General features: G+C 43.1%; 1 protein-coding gene across 1 annotated transcript; it reads right to left on the reverse strand.

Annotated features, from left to right (window-relative positions):
• Positions 1–581: 581 nt before the first annotated feature.
• On the reverse strand, positions 582–17344 carry ZNF14 (zinc finger protein 14). The gene is made up of 4 exons (XM_011925890.1): positions 17139–17344; positions 4760–4886; positions 4488–4548; positions 582–3187 (listed from the first exon to the last, which is right to left on the reverse strand). The coding sequence occupies exons 1-4, from the start codon at positions 17139–17141 to the stop codon at positions 1450–1452; spliced, it is 1929 nt and encodes a 642-aa protein (XP_011781280.1). The 5' UTR covers positions 17142–17344; the 3' UTR covers positions 582–1449.
• Between the last annotated feature and the right edge of the window lie 332 nt (positions 17345–17676).

Raw genomic sequence — 17676 nt, forward strand, 5'->3', positions numbered from 1 at the left:
CTACCTCAGAAAACAAAAAACTGCTCTACTGTGGTGCATTGGCAAGACTGTAACAGAAGTAGTAAATCTGAAAAGTCATATGGAAATGAACATGATATAGAATATGTAGAGAAGTTTAAATGGGAGATTGAAGAAAGAGCAAGACAAGAGAGACAAAAATTAGAAGTCCATCTACAGAACGAATGAGATATTAGCAGCAGTCTGCACCAAGCTTCTACAGACAAAGTGGGTCAAATGTTTACTCTCCATTTTTACAAGGCCAGTCCAAGAGTTATCTTGTGTTGAAAATCTTAATAGTGTAGGCCTCAACAGAGGACATATTATGAGAGAAAACTTAAGGATCCCTACCTCACACCCAGGGACTTCAAATAGCAACATGAACTACTCAACCAAGACTTAGCCAGATTGGATAGAAAAAAATAACTACAGAAGTAAAAAATGCTGTTGCTGAATTGGAAATTAGCTCTCATATGATTTCTTCTGTAGAATCCACTGAAGAATGAGTCACATCTAAATCAATATGTCCTTTGGAAAGCATAATGAGAATATGTTCCAATTTTAAAGAAAAATAAAATAATTTATAAGATCATAAAATTTTATTACTGGGCTGTTTACATGATACTTTCTTTCTCATTGAATATAACCTGACAATCTTTATTAAATGAAAATATTTTTATATCATCAACAACAACAAAAGAACTAGGATGAAGAATTTCCCACATTCTTAATATGTAGGGTTTCTCTCCAGTATACATTCTCATGTGTGCTCAAAAGGCTGTGTGAAGGCTTCCCCAAATTTCTTACATTTAACATTTATCGACTTTTACCCTACTCTGAGTCTTTTCATATATTCACACTCCAGAGGACAGTTGAAGATTTTCCCACTTTTTTTTTCTTGAGACAGTGTCTCATTCTGTTGCCCAGGCTGGGGTGCAGTGGCGTGATCTCAGCTCCCTGCAACCTCTGCCTCCATGTTCAAGCAATTTCTCCTGCCTTAGCCTCCTGAGCAGCTGGGATTAGAGGTATGCGCTACCATGCCTGGCTAATTTTTTTGTAATTTTTAGTAGACATGGGGTTTCACCATGTTGACCAAGCTGGTCTCAAACTTCTGACCTCAAATAATCTGCCTGCCTTGGCCTCCCAAAGTGCTGGGACTACAGGCATGAGCCACCAAGCTTGGCTTTTTTTAAAAAAAAAAACAAACCAGATTTCATTGCAGCAGGAGTCCTGTCTTTGAAATGAATTAGGTCAACTGAAGGATTAATCACAATGTTTACATTCATATGGTTTCTCACCAGTGGGAATTCTTTCATGTGTTCAAAAGAAACTGGAACAATCCAGGGTTTTAAAACAATGTTTGTATTCACACAGCTTTTGTCCAGTATGAACTCTTTCGTGTATTCAGAAGGAGCTGGAAAAACTGAAGGCTTCAGAATGTTGCTTATATTCTTAGGCTTTCTCTCCCATATGAGTCCTTTCATGCAGTCGAAAGTGACTGGAAGAAATGAAGGCTTTTCCACATTGTTTGCATTCATAAGGTTTCTCTCCAGTATGAGACCTTTCATGAATTCGAACAGAACTTGAAAATCTGAAGGCTTTACCACATTGTTTACATCGATAGGGTTTCTCTCCTGTGTGAGTTCTCTCATGCATTCGAAATTTACTGGAAGAAATGAAGGCTTTTCCACATTGTTTACACTGATACGGTTTCTCTCCAGTGTGAGTCCTTTCATGCAATCGAATTTGACTGGAACGAAGGAAGGCCTTACCACACCGCTTACATTCAAATGGTTTATTCCCAGTGTGAATTTTTTCATGTTCTCGAAGGGAACTTGAAAAACTGAAGGCTTTCCCACAGAGTTTACATTCATAGGGTTTCTCTCCAGTGTGTGTCCTTTCATGCAGTCGAAAGGAACTGGAACGAATGAAAACTTTTCCACACTGTTTACATTCATAGGGTTTCTCTCCAGTGTGCGACCTTTCATGAATTCGAAAATAACTTGAACACCTGAAGGCTTTCCCACACTGTTTACATTCATAGGGTTTCTCTGCACTGTGAGTCCTTTCATGTCTTTGAAGGGAACTTGAAAAACGGAAGGCTTTACCACATTGTTTACATTCATAGGGTTTCTCTCCAGTGTGAGTTGTTTCGTGTTCTCGAAGGGAGCTTGAAAAACTGAAGGTTTTATGACACTGTTTACATTCATAGGGTTTCTCTCCAGTATGAGTTCTTTCATGCATTCGAAGAGAAATGGACCAACTGAATGATTTGCCACACCGTTTACATTCATATGGTTTTTCTCCAATATGAGTTCTTTCATGCACTCGACAGGAATTAGAAGAGTTGAAGGCTTTCCCACATTCTTTACATTTATAAGGTCGAGCCCCCGTGTGTGTTATTACATGTGCTTGAAAGCTTGCAGAATAAAAGAAGGCTTTTCCACATTCTTTACATTCATAGGGTTTCTCTCCACTGTGAGTCCTTTTATGCCTTCGAAAAGAACTGAGAAAACTGAAAGCTTTACCACATTCTTTACACTTGTAGGGTTTTTCTCCAGTGTGGGTTCTTTCATGAGTTCGAAAGTATGTAGGACAACTGAAGGCCTTACCACATTGCTTACATTCATAGGGTTTCTCTCCAGTGTGAGTCCTTTCATGTCTTTGAAAAGATTGGTAACATATAAAGGCTTTCCCACACTGTTTACATTCATAGGGTTTCTTTCCAGTGTGAGCATGTTTTTGAAAAGACTGGTAATATATAAAGGTTTTTCCACATTGCTTACATTCATAGGGTTTCTCTCCAGCATGAATCCTTTCATGTCTTTGAAAAGGCTGGTAATATATAAAGGCTTTCCCACACTGTTTACATTCATAGGGCTTCCCTCCAGTGTGAGTTCTTTCATGTTTGCGAACGCAGTGGCGATAACTGAAGGTTTTCCCAACCGCTTTACGTTTACATGGTTGCTTTTCATATTCCTGATTCTCATTTGGTTTCTGTCCAGTGTGAGATCTCATGTGCCTATTAAGGGATGAATGATGCATGAAGTCTTTTCCACAAAAGCTGCATTCATGTGGTTTTGCTCCAGTAAAAGTTTCCTTGTTGATATTAACATTTGGCATCTGGCTTGTGGTTTCTCCACATTTGCTACCTTTTCTACTTTCACAGAGTCTCTCAACCATATGACCTCTGTAAAAAATGAGCAGTACATTATTAGTGGCTTTTTAATTATTTTGTATTTATTAGTAGGTATGAGAATTACATTTTAACCATTTTCGAAGAAAGTGTAGGATATCTGCCCTGTCTGAATTGTTTGAACGTTAATATATTCAATGCTCTGGAAGAAGACTCAACCATAGTTATGATCAAAACAGTCAATTTTTTTGTTTGTTTTGTTTAAATAAGAGATGGAGTCTCATTCTCTCACCCAGGCTGGAGTGCAGTGGCACGATCACAGCTCACTGAAGCCTTGAATTCCTGGGCTCAACCAATCCTCCCATCTCAGTCTCCTGAGCAGCTGGGACTATAGATGTGCTATAGATGGGTGCCAGCATGCCTGGCTAATGCTTTTTTTTTTTTTTGAGACAGAGTCTTGCTCTGTCACTCAGGCTGAAGTGCAATGGTGTGATCTAGGCTCACTGCAGCCTCTGCCTCCCGGGTTCCAGTGATTTTCCTGCCTCAGCCTCCTGAGTAGCTGGGATTATAGGAGCACACTACCACGGCTGGCTAATTTTTGTATTTTTAGTGGAGATGGGGTTTTGCCATGTTGGCCAGGCTGGTCTTGAACTCCTGACCTCAGGTAATCCGCCCGCCTTGGCCTCCCAAAGTGCTAGGATTACAGGTATGAGCCACCATGCCAGGCCTTTTGAGATGGAGTCTCGCTCTGTTGCCCAGGCTGGAGTGCAGTGGCGCGATCTCGGCTCACTGCAACCTCCGCCTCCCAGGTTCATGCCATTCTCCTCTGAGCCTCCTGAGTAGCTGGGACTACAGGTGCCTGCCACCATGCCCGGCTAATTTTTTTTTTGTATTTTTAGTAGAGATGGGGTTTCACTATGTTAGTCAGGATGGTCTCAATCTCCTGACCTCGTAATCCGCCCCCTCGGCCTCCCGAAGTGCTGGGAATACAGGTGTGAGCCACCACACCTAGCCTTTTTTTTTTTTTTTTCAGATGAGGTCTTGTTATGTTACCCAGGCTGGTCTTGAATTCCTGGACTCAAGTGATCCTTCTACCTCAGCCTCCCAAACCGCTGGGATTACCTGTACGAACTACTGTGCCTGACCAAAAGAATCATATTTATAGAAGTATTTTCTGAATGCTATTTCAATGTGATTTATTTTTCACATCCTGAACATCTATGATGTTTTTAAGAAAACATTTTCAGTGAAAGTTTTCTAGGAATAACTAAATTTGAAGCTGTGCTTAATTGTTTTGCCTGCTTTCTTCTGAAATTCCCCCATGGGCTGCTATTCTTCTGTGGATGCAACTCACCTTCGATTTCTCCCCTGGTTTCTGTGGTCATCTTCAATGTCCTGGTCTTCCCACTTTTTTCCTAAAATGCACACCCAGAAACACCATTATAAATTATTACAAATTACAGAAAATCATTACAGTCTAGTTTCATGATTAGCTGTGACTCTGTCTGATTCAATCACCAAAAGATTCCCTTTCCACATTTCAAATCTTGGAACACAGCTGTCAAGCAAGAAACACTTGTTCTGTGTTATATATTTAACTGAGGAGAGAAATGTTGATATCCTTACCTAGACAGACCAGGTTTTTGAAGGTCTCCTGCATCACATCTTCGTAGAGCTTTTTCTGTGAAGAATCCAGCAAAGCCCACTCCTCCAAGGTGAAGTTCACAGCCACATCCTCAAAGGAGACTGAGTTCTGAAACATTCCACATATGTTTACAGGAGGATGGGTAAGACTGGTGGTACTGGGGATCTATACTCGATTTATAAGAAGTTCCCATACAATTCTGTGTTCTCCAAACATTTGGTGTGTGACTCGGCTGTCAGAACTACAACTGTCCACACTGACTTCCTCATAAAATTCATGCGATCATGAACACACAGAAATTACTTCTATTTTTTTCTTTTTTCTTTTTCTTTTTTTGAAACAGAGTCTTGCTTTATTGCCCAGGCTGGAGTTCAGTGGTCTGATCTTGGCTCACTGCAACCTCCGCCTCTGGAGGTCAAATGATTCTTGTGCCTCAGCCTCCTGAGTAGCTGGGACTACAGGTGTGTGCCACCACACCCAGCTAATTTTTTGTATTTTTAGTAGAGACGGGGTTTTGCCATGTTGGCCAGGCTGGTCTCGAACTCCTGAGCGCAGGCAATTTGCCCCACCCCCTGGCCTCCCAAAGTGCTAGGATTACAGGCGTGAGCCACTGTGCCTGATCAATTACTTCTATATTTTTACTGTGATCATTTGGAACTTTATTGTTCTCTAAAGGTGGACTCAAGCTCACATTGGAAAAGTAACAGAAATGCTATACAAATGAAACAAATTTTAAGACCTCTAATCCCTTGTGACAAAAACTCATTTCCTACCTTATTAAGCATCTTATCACTCAGCATTTCATTAAACATGGAATCAATCTGGATAAGGTTTTCATAAATAAATACACCTTCAAGAACAGTAGGCTTTTCTTTTATTCCCATCAACAAACGAGAGGCCAGGAGGCCTGGGGAAAGCTAAATTGTCACAAGGAGCTGTTGGCCAAGTCCTGAAGGACTCCGGGCCACTACTGCAGTGGGATTATTAAGGAATAGAGAGATTGACACGTTGAGGAGGAATTATTTAATTACTTAGGTGCACTGACCCAGTTGGATTAACATCTAAAGGACTGAGCCTCGAACAAAGAGTCAAGCTACCTTTTCAGTATTTCATGGGGTGGGGGGAGATTTGTGCAGGGGGACAGAAGTGAGAAACAAAGACAATTATTCAGTTAAGACATGCATTACATTATTTCTTACTTTTCAAGGAACAATATGTTTTACGACTTGAGATTATCTGTTTAGTGACCTTGCAGCTGCACAGCTAGAGAAACAGAGTCTTCACAATGCCTGGGAAAGGGAGAGATAAGGCTCACTAGCCACAGAAAAACAGGCAGTCAATTTTTAAAGGACTTCAGCTCTTTCTCTTCCTCAGGGGGAACTGGTTTTTCTTACATACAACTGAGTTTTTGCTTACACATCTTTAAAATTTATTTTAATTCCTGTTCCACTATGAGTACTCAAATCCAGCTGGTTGAATGAAAATATTCGTTTGCAGAAGTATTAATTTCAACTTGTTTGTGTAATATTTATCACAGGCTCAGTTCTTCCTTTTGTCTCTCTCATATTTCATGGATCTAGGAGGTTACTGGGAAGTTAGAGCTCAGGCCTGAGGAGGAACGTATGGCAACTTAGACCTCTACAAAATCCCTACACCAGGAGAAGGTTTATTACATGTATACTTGAGACCTTGGGAACAGCGGTTAGGCTGGCTCGGGGTTTTCACTGAGGTTAGGGAGTGGGCTAGTGTGGGAGTTCATGCATACAGGCAGGGGCTAATGTGGATTGGATGTCTCACCAGCACCAAATGAGGGTGACCCAGGCTTTCTTCCTATCATATCTGGATGTGGGGTATATAGTGGAAAAGGAGGAATGAGATTTTATTTTATTTCATTTTTTTTTGAGACCGAGTTTCGCTGTTGCCCAGGTTGGAGTGCTGTAGCGTGATCTCGGCTCACTGCAACCTTCGCCTCCTGGGTTCAAGCGATTCTTGTGCCTCAGCCTCCTGAGTAGCTGGGATTACAGGTGTGTACCACCACACCAGTCTAATTTTTGTGTTTTTAGTAGAGACAGGGTTTCACAATGTTGGCCAGGTTGGTCTTGAACTCCTAGGCTCAAGCGATCTGCCTGTCTCTGCTTCCCAAAGTGCTGGGATTACAGGCATGAGCCCCCATGCCTGGCAGGAATGAGATTTTACAGCGATCATCCATCAAACATCACAAAAAAATGAAGTCAGAGACTTCCAATTTCTGGTCTTACAAGTAAGGAATGTACAAATTGTCATTCCCAGCCGTGCAAGTAAAAAATAAACATCAAATCAATTACTCTTCTTAGATCCATTAAAGAATTGAGGGTCATAAGGCAAAGTTTTCTCTCTAAAATTTGAGAGACAAATAGGAAAAGTAACAATTTTATAATATTCCCAGAACATCATGTTCTTCTTAAGAAGGCCTGTTCTCAAAAAAATCCATTTCAACAAAAGCCTAACCTACTAGGATTTTGCCAAAGCCTATGTGACCTAGGGGCAGGGACACAGAAGCATGTGTGAAGGTGAACCATTTTTTGTCTTCCCAACACCAATACAAGGTGTCTTTTCCAACACCATTCTCCAACTCTCTGACATCGACTGTGCCCTAAAATATAATTCAATTTTAAGTACCCAGAATTAGTCAGACTCCACAGGTTAAGGACTCAGTCCCACAAGACTGTCCCCATGTCAGACGCAAGTCACACAGTGGGGTGCCCAGGCCACCCATGCTTCTATATGCCAACTACAAATCTGGAGTTCTCACAACACCCTTTATAGTTCAATAATTCACTAGGGCCTCCCTCAGAAGTCAGGAGAGTGATTTCCTTAGCATCACCGGTTTAATCACAAAACATACAACTCACGAACAGCCAAGTGGAAGAGGCCCATTGGTCGGTATGGGGAGGAGGTGGGAAGTTTCCATGCATTCCCTGGGTGTGCCATCCTCACGGCACCTCAATATGTTCACCAACATGGACGTTCTCAGAGCCCCAATATTTATGAAGGTCCCATCAGATAGATATGATTGATTAAATCATTACACACTAACGATTAATTCAATCTCCAACTCCTCTTTTCTTTGGTGAGGCTGGGGGCTAGGGCTGAAAGTTCAAGGGTGGGTCTTTCTGGTCACCAATCCTAATCCTAAAGTCATCTAGGATCTCCCAAGAGTGCTACTTTGCAAATAAGGAGGATCCTTTCACCCTTCTCACTTGTGAAATTCAAGGGATTTAGGAGCTCTGTGCTAGGAATCACATACAAAGACTAATCATATCATATCACAAAACATTGCAGCTCAGGGGCACAGGCTCACTAAAAGACTGAGATCAAGGCCGGGCACGGTGGCTCAAGCCTGTAATCCCAGCACTTTGGGAGGCCGAGACGGGCGGATCACGAGGTCAGGAGATCGAGACCATCCTGGCTAACACGGTGAAACCCCGTCTCTACTAAAAAATACAAAAAACTAGCTGGGCGAGGTGGTGGGCGCCTGTAGTCCCAGCTACTCAGGAGGCTGAGGCAGGAGACTGGCATAAACCCGGGAGGCGGAGCTTGCAGTGAGCTGAGATCCGGCCACTGCACTCCAGCCTGGGCGACAGAGCAAGACTCCGTCTCAAAAAAAAAAAAAAAAAAAGACTGAGATGAAATCGTAGGACTATGTTTCCCTTCCACCTACAGCTTACCAGTACTGTCACTGGGGTTCTGTTTAAAATCAGGTGGCTGCAATGAAAGAAGATTGCAATTTCCTTCTGCATGTTTCAGACTTTATTTAGCAAGTGTCTAGAGAACCCCAAAGATGACAGGAGAGAGAAAAGCAAGGACACCAAAGAAAATTTTAACCTCCGACATCTACAGCTACTGAAAACAGTAAACAGAGACAAAACCCAGTAGGATAAACCTAGAACTCACACTCAAGGCCTGTTTACCTCAGTTTCTTTTTCCCAGTACATCTTGTTCAGTTTTCAACAAAAAATATACAAAATACGAAAAGGTTTTAAGAACAGAATTAGAAGACAGAGGTCAAGCGCCAGAACCAGATTAGGTATAGAAGAGATGTTGGAATTGTCAGATAAGAAATTTAAACCAAATATGATTAATATACTAAGGGTTCTCAAGGAAATGTTGAACAATATGAAAGAAAAAATAGACAATTTAAGCAGAGACATAGAAATTCTAACGAAGAATCAAAAGGTAACGAAGGACATAAAATACACCACAACGAAATGAAGAACAACCTTAGAGGTTCATCAATACAGTGGAAATGTCTGAAGAGATGATCAGTGATCTTGAAGAACTGTCAGTATAACCCGCTAAACTGAAAAGGAGAAAAAAGACATCAGAAAATCCAAAAACTGTCAGAAAATTACAAAAAGTGGAACACACACATAATAGTACTAACTAAAGAAGAAAGAGAAAGAAACAGAAGAAATAATTGAAGCAATAACGACTGATAATTTCCCAAAATTAACGATATACATGAAAGGACATATCCAGGAATGCCATGCAACATAAATACCCCCGAATCCACACCTGGGTGTATCATATTCAAAGAGAAAATTAAAAGACAAAGAAAAACCTTGAAAGAAGTTACAGGAGGAACAAACAACATCTTTGTTATAAAAATGTATATGAATTAAGTCAGACTCTTTTTTTTTTTTTCTTTTTTTGAGACATTGTCACACTCTGTTGCCCAGGCTGGAGTGCAGTGGCACGATCTCGGCTCACTGCAACCTCCACCTCCTGGGTTCAAGCGATTCTCCTGCCTCAGCCTCTGTAGTAGCTGAGATTACAGGTACGCACCACCATGCCCAGTTAATTTTTTGTATTTTCAGTAGAGATGGGGTTTTGCCCTGTTGGCCAGGTGAGTGTCAAACTCCTGGCCTCAAGGTGTCAAACCACCTTGACCTCCCAAAGGGCTGGGATTATAGGCATGAGCCACTGTGCCTGGCCCTTCTACTCTTACTTTAATCAACCAACCTTAACAGTCACAAAGGATAAGGAAATTCTGGGTTGAAAATTCTTTTTTTAAAGAATGTTGAAGATCGGCCCCCATTCTCTTCTGGCTAGGAGAGTTTATGCCAAGAGATCTACTGTTAGTCTGACGGGCTTCCCTTTGTGGGTAACCTGACATTTCTCCCTGGCTGCCCTTAACATTTTTTCCTTCATTTTAACTTTGGTGAATCTAACAGTTATGTGTCTTGGAGTTGCTCTTCTTGAGGAGTATCTTTGTGGCATTCTCTGTATTTCCTGAATTTGAATGTTGACCTGCCTTGCTAGGTTGGGGAAGTTCTCCTGGATAATATCCTGAAGAGTATTTTCCAACTTGGTTCCATTCTACCTGTCACTTTCAGGTGCACCAATCAGACGTAGATTTGGTCTTTTCACATAGTCCCATATTTCTTGGAGGCTTTGTTCATTTCTTTTTACTCTTTTTTCTCTAAACTTCTCTTCTCACTTCATTTCATTCATTTGATCTTCAATCACTGATATGCTTTCTTCCACTTGATCAAATCAGCTACTGAAGCTTGTGCATGCATCATGTGGTTCTCGTGCCATGGTTTTCAACTGCATCAGGTCATTTAAGGTCTTCTCTACACTGTTTATTCTAGTTAGCCATTCGTCTAATCTTTTTTCAAGGTTTTTAGCTTCTTTGCGATGGGTTTGAACATCCTCCTTTAGCTCGGAGAAGTCTGTTATTACTGATCATCTGAAGACTTCTTCTCTCAACTCGTCAAAGTCATTCTCTGTCCAGCTTTGTTCCGTTGCTGGTGAGGAGGTGCATTCCTTTGGAGAAGAAGAGGTGCTCTGATTTTTAGAATTTTCAGCTTTTCTGCTCTAGTTTCTCCCCATCTTTGTGGTTTTATCTACCTTTGGTCTTTGAGGAGGGTGACATACAGATGGGGTTTTGGTGTGGATGTCCTTTCTGTTTGTTAGTTTTCCTTCTAACAGTCAGGATCCTCAACTGCAGGTCTGTTGGAGTTTGCTGCAGGTCTGTTGGAGGATGCTCAGCTGCAGGTCTGTTGGAGACCCTGTTTGCCTGCGTATCACCAGCAGAGGCTGCAGTACAGCAAATATTGAAGAATGGCAAATGTTGTTGCCTGATCCTTCCTCTGGAAGCTTCATCTCAGAGGGACACCTGGCTATATGAGGTGTCAGTCAGCCCATACTGGGAGGTGTCTCCCAGTTAGGCTACTTGGGGGTCAGGGACCCACTTGAGGAGGCACTCTGTCCGTTCTCAGATCTCAAACTCTGTGTTGAGAGAACCACTACTCTCTTCAAAGCTGTCAGACAGGGACGTTTAAGTCTGCAGAAGTTCCTGCTGCCTTTTGTTCAGCTATGCCCTGCCCCCAGAGGTGGAGTCTACAGAGGCAGGCAGACCTCCTTGAGCTGCAGTGGGCTCCACCCAGTTCGAGCTTCCCAGGGGCTTTGTTTACTTACTCAAGCCTCAGCAATGGTGGACGCCCCTCCCCCAGCCTCACTGCCGCCTTGCAGTTCAATCTCAGACTGCTGTGCTAGCAGTGAGTGAGGCTCTGTGGGCATGGGACCCTCCGAGCCAGGCGTGGGATATAATCTCCTGGTGTGCCATTTGCTAAGACTGTTGGAAAAGTACAGTATTAGCGTGGGAGAGTCCTAATTTTTCAGATACCGTCTGTCATGGCTTCCCTTGGCTAGGAAAGGGAATACCCCGACCCCTTGTGCTTCCCAGGTGAGGCGATGCCCCGCCCTGCTCTGTGGGTGGCACCCACTGTCTAACAAACCCCAGTGAGATGAACCTAGTACCTCAGTTGGAAATGCAGAAATCACCCATCTTCTATGTTGCTCACGCTGGGAGCTGTAGACTGGAGCTGTTCCTATTCGGCCTAATCTTGGAACCTCAAGGCCGAGTACTGTTATATCTTAGTTGTTACAGTGTTATGTTTAATCAGATACATATTACATATCCAATAATTAATATAAAACATAGGATTGACACAGATAGACTAAAACAGTTAATTTTTTTTTTTTTTTTTTTAGTAGCGATGGGGTCTCCCTATGTTGCTGGTCTCAAGTCATTCTCCTGCCTCAACCTCCCAAAGTGCTAATTATAAGTGTGAGGCAATGCATGCAGCCTAAAATATTTTAGAATATAAAAGGGATATAACAGATACAACAACAACTACTACTACTTCTGTTCCTACCACTCCTTCTAAAGCCACCATAAAAATTCCTGAGCCTAGAATACATAGATATCCAACAATACCAACTCATACCTAAAATCACAGGATTACCAGAACACACTCCACAACATGTACTTGATGAAAATATATTATTTTTTGAACAACTGCTAGAAAAATCAAGGGACTAATAATATGTAGTCTCAGACCATTTGAAATGAATGCCTAAAGAATTTCTACACACACATCCAATCAATCCATTTTTATAGATGCTTGGCATGTATTCCCAAATACCCCTTAGAAGACCACATAAATGCAACTCAACCAATGTATGTAGCTACAATCAAGCATTCAATAACATCTCAAAACAACGGACAGCACCCATAATACATAGAAAAATGCCACAGAAACAGACATGCCAATCAAAACAGACCATTACCCAGCCTGGCCATCATGGTCTCTACTAAAAATACAAAAATTAGCCGGCATGGTGGCTCATGCCTATAATCCCAGCTACTTGGGAGGCTGAGGCAGGAGAATCGCTTGAACCCGGGAGGTGCAGGTTGCAGTGAGCCGAGATCACGCCACTGCACTCCAGCCTGGGTAACAGAGTGAGACTGCATCTCAAAAAAAAAACACAAACAAAACAAAACAAAACAGATCATTAGATAAAAGCAATCTGTCAGACCAAACACCAATCCAAGTATCACAGTCAAACCATATACTGAGGCCGGGCATGGTGGCTCTTGCCTGTAATCCTAGCACTTTGAGAGGCTGTAGTGGGCGGATCACAAGGTCAGGAGTTTGAGACCAGCCTGGCCAACATGGTGAAATCCCAACTCTACTAAAAATACAAAAGTTAGCTAGGTGTGGTGGCAGGCACCTGTAATCCCAACTGCTCAGGAGGCTGAGGCAGGACAATTGCTTGAAACTGGAAGGCAGAGGTTGCAGTGAGCCGAGATCGAGCCACTGCACTCCAGACTGTGAAAGAGCAAAACTCCATCTCAAAAACAAACAAACAAACAACAACAACAACAACAAAAAGTATACTAGAAGAACATGACAAGCATAAATATGATATATACTCCTACAAGTCATTTGTTGATACTTGGTATGAATTCTGCTACCAACCCAGACTTGAAGGAAGCAAAGATTATGATTACAAAGCAGATCTAAAAGATGGTACAACACCAGACACAGCTATCACACCAACCATTCATATTACATATACCCAACCTTCAGACCTCCACGGGAAAAATACCAATGCCACTGGGATACCCACTGGACTGTTATATATAATAGAAGAGGATAAGACATACTAAAATGATTCTCTAACTTTCCACTTTTGGGAAATTTTGCCTTCCCCAACCTTGCTATAATCATGCCAAAAGTCAAACTTATTTGAGAGAACCACAATTTTTTGACAGAACTAAAAAAATCCTCACTAGTAGAATTAGACTGGAAACAGATTACACCCAATAATCTTTTTATCCCCCCCGAAAAGGCGAAGTCTTGCTCCGTCGCCCAGGCTGGAGTACAGTGGCATGATCTCCGCTTGCCGCAACCTCCGCCTCCCGGGTTCAAGTGATTCTCCTGTCTCAGCCTCCCGAGTAGCTAGGATTACAGGCACCTGCCACCACACCCAGCTAATTTTTGTATTTTTTAGTAGAGACAGGGTTTTACCATGTTAGCCAGGCTGGTCTGGAACTCCTGACCTCAAGATCCACCTGCCTCGGCCTCCCAAAGTGCTGGGATTACAGTTGTGAGCCACTGCACCTGGCCCACCCAATAACCTTAACTGATCCTGATCACTTTACACACATGAATTTTTTTTTTTTTTTTTGAGACAGTCTTGCTCTGTCATACAGGCTGGAATGCAATGATGCATTCTCAGCTGGCTGCAACCTCCATCTCCTGGGTTGAAGCAATTCTCCTGCCTCAGCCTCCTGAGTAGCTGGAATTACAGGCGCCTGCCACCACATCCAGCTAATTTTTTGTATTTTCAGTAGAGACGGAGTTTCGCCATGTTGGACAGGCTGGTCTCGAACTCCTGACTCAGGTGATTCACTCACCTTGGTTTCTCAAAGTGCTGGGATTATAGGCATGAGCCACCATGCCTGGCCTACACACACGACTTCTGAAACACGTGCTAAAACAACAAAAGATTATGTAGACAGAGTTATCTTAAATATACTTGTTTTCAAGGGTACCAGTTAAACACCGCAACTGAGAAACTTACAAAAAAAAATGTACAGAATCAACACCACCCAATGAGACATACATTTTAAGGGACAACCAACATTAATATGCTTCCACCTTAACATATATTAGAACTATATTTCATCATCCTACAGGTGAAAAAACCTTACCCTCACCCATTTTTCAGTATAATTTACTAAAATGGCTATACGTACCTAGACCAACAAGCTTTACAAATCAAACTGAATGAACAGACACAGCACCATTCAGAATTTGACATAATACAACACATACTAAATTCACACTGGCTGGCAAACTTGGCTACAATATATGCAAACTACCTTTATTTATTTATTTAATTTTTTTTCGAGACAGTCTCAAGGGTGGAGTACAGTGGCGTTATCTCAGCTCATTGCAACCTCTGCCTCCTGGGTTCAAGCAATTCTAATTCTCCTGCCTCAACCTCCCGAGTAGCTGAGATTACAGGTGTGCGTCACCATGCCCGGCTAATTTTTTTTTTTGTATTTTTAGTAGAGACGGATTTGCTATTTTGGTCAGGGTGGTCTTGAACTCCTGACCTCAGGTGATCCGCCCGCCTCGGCCTCCTAAAAGTGCTGGGATTACAGACGTGACCCACCGTGCCCAGCCCACAGTTTTATTTCTTAAGAGCAGGGTTTGATTTTAAACACAAACTTAACTCCCACATGTCAACTACCACTTCCATACTCTCCTCTATCTCACAGACACTTAATGAAATACAATCAATGATGACTCATATAAATTACCTCACAATATCAAAAGGTGTTTAATTACAATATTGATTACAAGGCAGGCATCTTAAAAACCAATCTATTAATATTAAGAAACTTGATGGTGAAAGACTGCAAACCCAATGTACTAAGCGAAGTATTTTACTAACTCAGACTTGGAATAACATAAGAAACCCAATACAGTCAGGAAAACTATTTACAAAGCACTGGCAGATCATAAAGCAGCTATAGCTCAACTGGATACATCCAAACCATCAGGATGTGAAGATTCAAAGTAATGTACATTAAGCCTACTTGAATTAAGATGAGGAGACTCACTACTAGCTTTTGACCCAAGTACACAGACAGATAAAAGATATGATCTACAAATAACCACCTTAGGAAAACCATTACTTACTGATGATTATTTTATACAAAAATAATTAGTATTCCAGTTCTGAAAAACTATATATTACATCTTTCAGGGTATGGTACCCAAACTAGATTACTGACATATCAGTATCAAAAAAATAACCACAATCAGCCGGGCGCAGTGGCTCATGTCTGTAATCCCAGCACTTTGGGAGGCTGAGGCAAGGAGATCACCTGAGGTCAGGAGTTCAAGACCAGCCTGGCCAACATGGTGGAACCCCATCTCTGCTAAAAAACACAAGAATTAGCCGGGCGTGGTGGCAGGCGCCTGTAATCCCAGTTATTCGGGAGGCTGAAGCAGGAGAATTGTTTGAACCAGGGAGGCAGAGGTTGCAGTGAACCGTGATCACACCACTGCACTCCAGCCTGGGCAACAGAGTGAGACTCCATCTCAAAACGAAAACAAAAATGAAAACAAAAACAAACAAACAAAAAAATTCCCACAATAACTCTAGACTTAGGAAACTTCCACTGGATAACTGCTCAGAGAAAAACACACTGACCTATTAAAACCACACGAGGAAAGAAAAATCACAACGTACACCTACAATCGGAATGTATCAAAGTGGTGTATGTCACAAACATCACTCTCACAAATCTCAAAGCTTACCACTTAGCCGGGCGCGGTGGCTCACGCCTGTAATCCCAGCCCTTTGGGAGGCTGAGGCGGGCAGATCGCAAGGTCAGGAGATCGAGATCATCCTGGCTAACACGGTGAAATCCTGTCTCTACTAAAAATACAAAAAATTAGCCGGGCGTGGTGGCGGGCACCTGTAGTCCCAGCTACTCTGGAGGCTGAGGCAGGAGAATGGCGTGAACCCGGGAGGCGGAGCTTGCAGTGAGTCGAGATCGCACCACTGCACTCTATCCTGGGCGACAGAGCGGGACTCGGTCTCAAAAAAAAAAAAAAAAAAAAAGGCCTACCACTTATATGACATACAGAGATTTTCCATCATCGTGGCACTGCAACATAGAAGAAATCTCTTGGGTGGAAACCATGCAGATAAAGAAACACAAACAAGAAAAATTTAAAAACCTGAACAAGCTCATGATAAATTCCATCCAGAAACCAAAGAAACTAAAAATCGCATTCACGCAAGGTAACAAAATTACCCAGAGCAAAGGGAAACGAGAATGAAGGGTGGCTAGAATTAATGTTTGATCAAGGGGTCCAAAGGCAAGAAACACAATCTTTCTGATCAGTTATGACAAGGAGTGCCCGTCCTCGAAGTTCGAAAAGAAAGCCCACATTCAGAAGGTTAAAAACACCCCCAGGCTTGAGTGCTGGGAGCACTAGAAGGGGTCAGTCCCTGGTGATGAGAGCAGGGGCGTTTGAGCAGTCACAGGAACCTCTGGGAGCTCCTCTTGTCCTCCTGACCCCGGCAGCAAGGACCTCCCCAGGCTTCGGTTATCACAAGTGAGGAAACGTGCCCGTGGATTCTTCGTAAGGTTTCCAGCCAAGTGGATTCTTAGACGCACAAACCCCACAGACCGAGATGGGATCTCCCCAGGACCCTCCCGCTGTCACCGAACAATCCGGGGAGATGCGGGGTTGCGGGCGCGGAGCTGCCCATAGAAGGGCTCCAGGACCGGGGGCCGAGGTCGCCCCGCGGGGATGGGATAGGACGCTGGGGCTCCCGACTGCCGGTCCAGCCCCCACGGAGAGGACCGAGGGCCGAACTGCGCCCGTGGTGGCCCCTGGGTCTGCAGACCCCGGAGTTGACAGCAACGAGGTGCCCGGCCTCGGCAACAGACGATTCCAAACAGAAACCTCCCCTCGGACACTGGCCCCGCACACTCACCATTTCCCAGCGTCCGGGAAGTCCCGGTGTCCTCCCTAAGGATCTGTCAGTAGCTGCAGGTCACGGCGCGACAAAGGATGCGCCAGAGCCACCTTCGCCCTCAGAAACAGGTAAAACGCAATCTTGCCGCGGGCCAGGAATGGCGACGTCCGCACTGCGCATGCTCAGCGTGGCCACTCACAGCTTTTCAGCTGAGGTCCTGATTGGACAAATCCAATGGCCCCGCCTCTTTGTCACTGAGTGACAAGGGAGCAGGAAGGGGCGTGGTTGAGCTGGCCTGGCTTCAGTCCGGTTGTCCCTGCCAGGACGTTTGCATTTAAGCCGAATGTATTCTTTGCCTCCCATCCATTTTAAGTGTTCTCTTCAGTATTGTTAAATACATTCAGATTGTGAAGCCAATTTCCAGAATTGTTTTCATCTTGCAACACTGATACCTGTCTCGTTGCACAACTCCCCGTGCACCGCTTCCCTCAGGGTCTTTTGCAACCTCCATTCTACTGTCTGAATTCGTGAATTTGACTGGGGGAATCTCATGTAA

The sequence above is a fragment of the Colobus angolensis genome, unplaced genomic scaffold (assembly GCF_000951035.1).
Source record: "Colobus angolensis palliatus isolate OR3802 unplaced genomic scaffold, Cang.pa_1.0 Scaffold66, whole genome shotgun sequence".
Classification (NCBI taxonomy): domain Eukaryota; kingdom Metazoa; phylum Chordata; class Mammalia; order Primates; family Cercopithecidae; genus Colobus; species Colobus angolensis.

Bases quoted from the DNA above. Each gene is read 5' to 3' on its own strand.
- ZNF14 (XM_011925890.1), bottom strand. The intron at 4,549-4,759 runs GTAAGGATATCA...TGTGCATTTTAG, and splicing joins CAAAAACCTGGTCTGTCTAG to GAAAAAAGTGGGAAGACCAG. The intron at 3,188-4,487 runs GTGAGTTGCATC...CATTTTTTACAG, and splicing joins AACCAGGGGAGAAATCGAAG to AGGTCATATGGTTGAGAGAC.